The 7,661-nt window shown below is 42.4% G+C and overlaps 1 protein-coding gene across 2 annotated transcripts; it reads right to left on the bottom strand.

Moving 5' to 3' along the window:
- Window positions 1-39: 39 nt before the first annotated feature.
- Window positions 40-4,942, bottom strand: pex10 (peroxisomal biogenesis factor 10). Of its 2 annotated transcripts, none has more exons than XM_005458779.3 (6): window positions 4,567-4,942; window positions 2,638-2,718; window positions 2,160-2,563; window positions 1,754-1,920; window positions 1,470-1,605; window positions 40-434 (listed from the first exon to the last, which is right to left on the bottom strand). In XM_005458779.3, exons 1-6 carry the CDS (start codon window positions 4,676-4,678, stop codon window positions 384-386), a joined length of 951 nt encoding a protein of 316 aa, XP_005458836.1. In that variant the 5' UTR covers window positions 4,679-4,942; the 3' UTR covers window positions 40-383. The 2 variants fall into 2 exon arrangements, with proteins under 2 accessions (XP_005458836.1, XP_003454310.1); XM_003454262.4 differs by having other exon boundaries at window positions 40-438; window positions 4,567-4,941.
- Window positions 4,943-7,661: the final 2,719 nt, after the last annotated feature.

Below are 7,661 nucleotides of genomic sequence, written 5' to 3'. Positions count from 1 at the left end.
CAAGACCACAGACACGAAGTTTTATCCTACACTGCTCAGTTTCTTCAGCCATAGAATATTTACAGCCCTTCACTGGTTCCACATCTCGTCATATTTACAGCCTTATTCCAAAATACGAGCAGGACGCGGGTCATCTGACACCTGTCACTGGATCAGCTGCTGCGTTTTCTCAGAGGAGCGTGCTACTACAGAAATGCAAAAACTAACAGAAACAGAGGCTGCAACACAAATCATGTACATGTTTGTTAAGCATTAAAATATGAATACAATGTTTATTGGTAACATATTTTCAATTTTCTTTCAATAATGCAAAAAAACCCAAGTTGTGTTTTCTGCAGTTGAGGTGATTACAGTGGAGGCTCTGTGGTTCTAGCTGTAGTTCCTCAGGTACACCAGTCTGTGAGGCTGGAACTTGTCCCGACACAGGGGGCACTCTGCCTGTAAAACACACGAGGTCAGGTGAAGACTGCTCTACCATCAATTCATGCTTCAACATTAAATATCATCAGTCTATCTTTGATTATGGCCATGTACTGCAGTTACTGGTAATTAAACAATAAATTTAAGTGTCAGTTGACCAGCTGTCTTAGCGAGTTATGGACCGATCTCAGGCCTTCAGTTTTTCCTTCAAAGAGACTCCTGTGCTGTGAAACAACCGACTGATAATCTGCAGCCAAAAGGTTAGAAACCTGGTGTCTAACCACACTCTGGATGGCTTTAATGACCAGAAGTGTCCCTCGACGTGCATATTAAATATGTAAGACTGCAAAATATCAGAGTGATGCTGAAAAACACTAGTTCATGTATTGATCACTTCAGGGCTGGACTTCTGATAACAATGAACTAAATTATTTATTATCAGGTTGTCTCAAAATGCGGGTAAAAAATGCTGCAGTGAGTAGAGACAGCTTGTTTCTCCTGTACCGGCTTCTCTTCATTGGCTCCCACACAAAGTCTTGCATAATCACACCCCACCGGTACCAGATCACTCCAGCAGAGCATGTCACTTTCACAGTGCCACCTTTTATATACACCCACAAACCACAAGTAAGCCTCCATTAGTAGCTGAAAGTGTGAAGCCGACGGTGCCACAGGAAGGCAGCCCGGTGGAGCAGTTGGTCTTTGCCTACTTTCAGTTTACAGGAGTATCCATTGGACGACATGCCCAAAAAAAAGGAATTAAAAATGAAATGATGTAAAACGTGGTCACTGTTGCTGTTTATTTCAGTTTAACCCTTGAGCATCCCTTTATTATGGCTTTTTTTAAAGCATTTTGGTTCTGTTACTTTATTTTGAAAAGACGGCAACAGAAAATGCTGTTTTGTTTAAATGGAGAAGTTCAGAGCAGTGAGTCCAGACATGTCAGTACCTTTAAAACAGCTGACCTGAAAACATGTTACTCTACACGACTTAATGACAGCGATCACACTGGCACTGCTGTTTGTCCAATAACACTGGTGCACACTGACCTTGGTGTTGCACCACTCTGTGATGCACTCCCAGCAAAACAGGTGTCCACAGGGGGTGGAGGTGGAGTGCCTCCTCTCCTCTAGGCAGAGGATGCAGAGGGCAGCTCTGGGGCCGGAGCTCTGTCTGTGCTGTGGACTACACAGATGTACTTCAATTTTCAGGGTTTTTTTTTTTTTTTTTATAAAGACATGAATTTCATCAGGTTTTATTCCTAGAATGTGTTTTTTGTACATTAAATCTTGCTGGAAGAAACACACAAAACAGCTGTCACACCGGTGTGTACCTGAGCTTCCTGTGGAGACTCCACTCCTGCCTGGCTCTCTGTCTCTGTCTGAAGTTGTTGAGCTGCAGACACACAGTGATGAGCAGCTGTAGGAGGGACATGACCCCCAGTAACCTGTAGCTGCTCCCGATGGTGCTGTCGTTACTGTTCAGCCCTACCACACGCATCTAAAACACACACACACAGATTCATGAAGATACGAGCTGTAGGATGAAATGTCACTTTCAATGGACTCCAAGTAAAATCAGGGTCACAATTCTGCAAAGAAGAGTGGCACAGAATTCATCCACAGTGAAACCAAAGATGATCTGAAGCGTGTCAGGATGACAAATATGCAAAAAACAACAAAAAGAAATAACTCGGGGACAAATATTTCCCACAGCACTGGATTTTTTTAATTACCTACATAACTAATATCAGCCAGTCTCTTGGACAGGTGGTGGAACGAGCCAGTGACGTAAAACAGAGCCGAGTGGAGGCGATAGAGGAGGGTCAGGCTCTGCTGGAGGACAAACACAGCGTTCAGACACGCCCTCCTCTGGGGCTCTGAACACAGCGCCGCCGCTTTCTGGACCCATCTCCTCAGCCAAGCCTCGAGGCTCCATGGCACGGACCCCACCTGCTGCCGACCGCGGCTCTCTTGCCCGCCTTCAAGCTCGTTCTCCAGACACACCAGCAGCTTGTCCAACAGATAAGGAACGAAGGCGTGGCAGAGGACAAACACACCTCGTCTGGCTGGAGAGGGGATCTGACGTTTAGTGGGATCCACTTGGACAATGTTAACATATTCCTCACCCAGAGTCTGATAGCCTGGAGAGGAGAACCATCAATCAAAACAGGAAATCAGCTAAATGCATTAACTGAACATGGTTTGTGGTGACTACCCAAGAATGTTGTTAGGCCAAAATATGCAAGATCTGACAACAGCTCGATCTCCTTCCTCCACTCCAGCCATCGTCTGGATCCTACAGAGATGAAGAAAACATACAGAGGTTACAATTACCTCACTTTGGCAATATAATGTAATATAATGCCTAACATGAAATATGTTTGATTAATATGCTTCATCCCACAGACAAATATCTTTACAGTGCATATACACATGGATTATACACAGAGACAAACTTGTATTTGTCTGACAGCTTCAGCTTCTACTTACATGGGTAAAAAGAAAACTCACAAGCTGCATGTTTCTGATCAAATAAAGAGTAGATTATAGATTAAATATTCCTTTATTGGGGGAGAAAATCTCCCTATATCATAACTGTTTTAGGTCAGATGGGCTGATTTTTGCTAAACGGTCCAACAGAGCAGAGATGATACAAACACCAAATGCTTACGTCAAAACACACACATGTGCAGCAGTCAGTAACATGTAACAAACATATGTAGCAGCGACATTACTTCAAAATACACCATGATTCATACAAGTGAAAAAAAATTACTGCAGTAATTTAGCTTGACATTTATTTTCAGGTACATGTTGGTGTTTATTACGAACAAGTGCTATTATTTTAAAATCTAAAAATCTTGAAATTGACCGAACACCACTGTAAGGGTATACAGCAGTAACAATGTTAGTGTGTTTATCTGGGACAGATAAACAGCAACACAAGTCATGTTTATTCATGGTTTCCTTTTGAAACCGGCCATATTTCACACATACACAGCAAATCCATGAAAACCACCTGACAACAGTGTGCTCAGTGGACATTTCTGAGAGCTGCATGTGGAGGAAGCTGTGTTGGAGCGAATACTATTCATTGTAGCTATCATGCTGTCCATTGCTGTTTTGAGATCCCCGCTTAGTTTTGCAAACTGTCTAATGCACACATCAGTGTAAGCTTATCATGTGAGGTGCAACAGCCAATCAGAGTGGCTCTTCTTCCTTTTAATGGGATTCTGAATTCAAAAAAAGTGGCTAATATATAAGCAAATTCAAAGGGCTGTTATTTTGAAATAGTCAATCAGACTGGGGTCTCGCTTGCTTGCGGCTCCTAGAGTACTGAAAAGCAGAACGGGAGGCAGAGCCCTCAGGCTCCTCTGTGGAACCAGCTTCCAGTTTGGACTGGGGAGACAGACGCCCTCTCTGCCTTTAGGATCGAGCTCTAAACCTTCCTCTTTGATAAAGCATACAGTTGGATCAGGTGACCCTGAATCCTCCCTTAGTTATGATGCTATTTTCTTCCTGTTAAAAGGGAAGTTTTTCCTTTTCACTGTCGCCAAAGAGCTTCCTCACAGGGGTCATCTGATTCTGGGGTTTTTCTCTGTTTTCTTTGTATTATTGTAGAATCTTTACCTTACAATATAAAGCGTCTGAGGCAACTGTTGTTATGACTTGGTGCTATATAAATAAAACTGTTTTTGACAAAGTGACGTTTATATATTATTCTATTATTCTATTATATTATATTATTATTATATATTCTTTATTTCTCCAGTTAAAAAATCTCATTCACATCAAAAAAATATTTCTGGCCAACAACTATAACCATAGTTTTATGAAGATATTTTACGAGGCCAAAAAAGACTGGATTGGTTACAATGTAGTTACAATATCACAGAGTCATAAGGATCCAGTTTAGATCTACAGTTTATATATAACCCCTTTGTAAATAATCCTGCTCACTAAAGGCTGTTTCCCCATAAAAGTAAAGACATCAGAAACACCTGAAGTCACAGACCGTGATTACACCGGGAGACAAACACCTGTCGCATCGCAGGACGAGCTCGAAAGTGAACTACGTTAAAACAAGACATTCAGTCCTTATACCCAGAATCACAGAGTGCCGGTTTAGCTGTGCTTCTCTTACCGGCCAGAGTCTGGAAGGCGTCGTTAGCGCTGTTCCTCAGAGAGCTTCGATAATAGTCGTCCTTCTGACTGCACCGAATCAGCTGAGCCCGAGTCGCAGGAGCCAGGGGCATCGTCCGGTACAGCCGGTCACACGCTGTGACACCGAGATATCACCGTCCAGGGTACTGCTCTTCATTCACACGCAGGCTGAAGTCAAGTCGTCCGGTCACTACACCAGATAAAACAAACCTAACTGCTCTTATTCTGATCCGAGCTGCATTTTGCACACTCTCAACGTCCACTAACATCCACTGAGAGTGTTTAGAGTAGCTGCGGAGTTTTGAGCCGCTCCAGGAAACATTACCGGAACTGTCTGCTGTACAAACAGACAGACAGCCAACCCTATAACTCACAGCGCCTCTCAGGGGCAGGGAGGAGCACTACAAGCGCACAAGGTTTGGATTTCATCCGATTGTGTTTAACAAGGTATCAAGCTGTCATCTTATATTATGTGTTCAGCTTTTAAAACATACACTCCTAACAAAACAAAACCACCTTTGTTTTTTACTCACTCTTTGTCAAAGACCACCTGACCCTTCAAGAAGAGTCAGTGTACATTGTAGTGCTCATGTACTTGGTGGAAACAACTGGAGGAAAACAATCAAAATTCTTAAAAACTGATAATGTAAAGATCTGTGTGTGTACGTCAAACAGATGAGTTAGACACAGTGAAAGCACTTACAGGTCTGACTGAAAGAAAACGTGACCGACTGACGGACTCAGGCACAGTGTTCACTCACAGTTAGACATTTCCTCTGGAAACCATGGATGCTGTCCTATATAAGCTAAAAATGTGGGTGACCATCCATCTAGTTATCATAGCATAGTTCGAAAGCCGAAGTGTTGAAGTGAGCACCATGGTGAGATCTAAAGAGCTGTCTGATGCCCTCAGAAAGAAGATTGTGGCCGCTTGTGAGTCTGGTAAGGGATTCAAAAAGGTCTCAAAAGAATGTGACATTAGCCATTCCACCATTTGGAAAATTGTTTACAAGTGGAGGACACTAAAACAACTGCCACCATGCCCCGGTCTGGCCGTCCAAGCATATTCACCCCCAGAGCAGACCACAAGATGCTCAAAGAAGTCATCAAAAAACCTAAAATGTCATCACAGGAACTACAGCAGGCTCTCTACTGTCGATGTGAACGTGCATGACTCTACTATCAGAAAGAAACTACACAAGTTTGACTTTCATGGAAGGTGTGCAAGGAGGAAACCTTTGCTCTCTAGGAGAAACATTAAGGCCAGACTGAAGTTTGCCAGAGAGAACGTAGACAAAGACCACGACTTCTGGAATAATGTTCTTTGGACAGATGAGTCTAAAACTGCATTATTTGGACACCAGAGCAGTAAACATGTTTGACGTAAACCAAATACAGCCTTCCAAGAAAAGAACCTCATACTAACTGTGAAGCATGGAGGTGGCAGTATCATAGTTTGGGGATGCTTTGCTTCAGCAGGATCTGGCCAGCTCATAGAATTCTACTGTGTATCAGAGGGCGAAGAACATGTGAAAACCATCTGTTAAAAAAATTAAGCTGAAGCAGAACTGGACACTGCAACATGACAATGACCCAAATCATACCAGCAAATCCACCAAGGACTGGCTAAAACTAAGCAGAGAGTCCTGGATTGGCCAAGTGAAAGCTCTGATCTTAATCCCATTGAGATGCTGTGGGGTGACCTGAAACAGGCTGTACATGCAAGAAACCCTCAAACATCTCACAGCTGAAAGAATTCTGCATTGAGGAGTGGACCAAACTTGCTTCTGATCAACGTCAGAGACTGGTAGAAGGCTACAAAAGGAGCCTCACTGAAGTTATATCAGCCAAAGGGGGCAACACTAGTTATTAGGGGGTAGGGTGTCCTAACTTTTTCCTCCATTAAAATACACATTTTTGTTCATATCTTTACGATGTGTAACAATCGTTTAATTTTTGTTGTTTAATTGCAATTAAGTCACTTTCTTTTCCAGTAATACGCGAAAACATGACTTTGGACATTGATACGTGAACATTTATTAATAAAGAGCTGATTATTTTATGGGGTGTCCTAATTTTCTCACATGACTGTATAATTGTAGCATGAGCTACTGCCACGTTTGTGAAAGCACCATTAATGCTGAATTATATGAGTCTGGATGCCAAACTGGCCTAATCTAATCTTTAAAGGGAAACATTTTCATTTTTAAACTACAGCAACTTTTTCCAGATTGTTTTTCTTCTCTGCTACAATATGGAAGAATTTTAAAACATAATCAGTCATAAGCAACAATCATTATATTCTGCTTTTATTTACACTTTACATGGAATCCAAGTGTTTTTGGAAACAGGTTTTTAACTCTGTGCAGTAGCTGAGCTGGTGTTTTTAGTTCAGTCTGTACTGTAAGTAGGGTAAATACATGCATCCATGCTGTGCTGCGATCTGCCTGGAAATGCAGAACCATTTTTTTTACTGCTGTCCCCTGGGCTGCTGGAGTTGTCTCATTATGAGTCCACTTTTATTCTCTCACTGTGACTTTTCTTAGCGCTTGCCTCCATCCTTGAACAGCTGACCCAACCATCCAGCACACCAAGAAGTTGAGCTTCACTCTGTGTGAGTGGAGGAGTCTGGATCTTTTCTTTCCCTCTCTTCAATTCGGCACCTACTTTAATACCATTACTATGTTGCGAATAGAAAGAGGAAGGTGTGGGAAGGACTTGGACTAAATCACTAGCAGTACACAAGGAGAGGCTGGGATTCCACAGCTACAACAGAAACTTGTCATGTTTCATGAACCTCGTATTGTCTACAAACAGGTTTCTGAGACAGCGCACAGTGTATGATGGCTCGGTCGACGAGCTGAAGGTTCGCGAATGCACAGAGAAATATTAATCTGTTCCCTGACAGTCAGATTATATAATACAGCTTACAGGCGACTCAGTGAAGGTGAAGGTTTTAATGGCATCATGGATCAAAGGAAGGTGTTTGCATTCACTGTACAATACCTGAGCAAGCACACATGACTGTTAGACACGTTATCTGTGACTCACATTGGTGATAGTAAAGAACATCCT

The sequence above is a fragment of the Oreochromis niloticus genome, linkage group LG20 (assembly GCF_001858045.2).
Source record: "Oreochromis niloticus isolate F11D_XX linkage group LG20, O_niloticus_UMD_NMBU, whole genome shotgun sequence".
NCBI classification, from domain to species: domain Eukaryota; kingdom Metazoa; phylum Chordata; class Actinopteri; order Cichliformes; family Cichlidae; genus Oreochromis; species Oreochromis niloticus.
This window is presented reverse-complemented; position numbering and strand designations above follow the sequence as displayed.

What these genes read in the sequence shown, in the direction of transcription:
- pex10 (XM_003454262.4), bottom strand. Translation starts at nt 4,678, where the DNA reads ATGCCCCTGGCTCCTGCGACTCGGGCTCAGCTGATTCGGTGCAGTCAG. An exon ending in AGTCTCCACAGGAAGCTCAG is followed by an intron (nt 1,606 to 1,753) that starts GTACACACCGGT and finishes ACATCTGTGTAG; the next exon opens with TCCACAGCACAGACAGAGCT. An exon ending in CAGAGTGGTGCAACACCAAG is followed by an intron (nt 439 to 1,469) that starts GTCAGTGTGCAC and finishes TGTGTTTTACAG; the next exon opens with GCAGAGTGCCCCCTGTGTCG.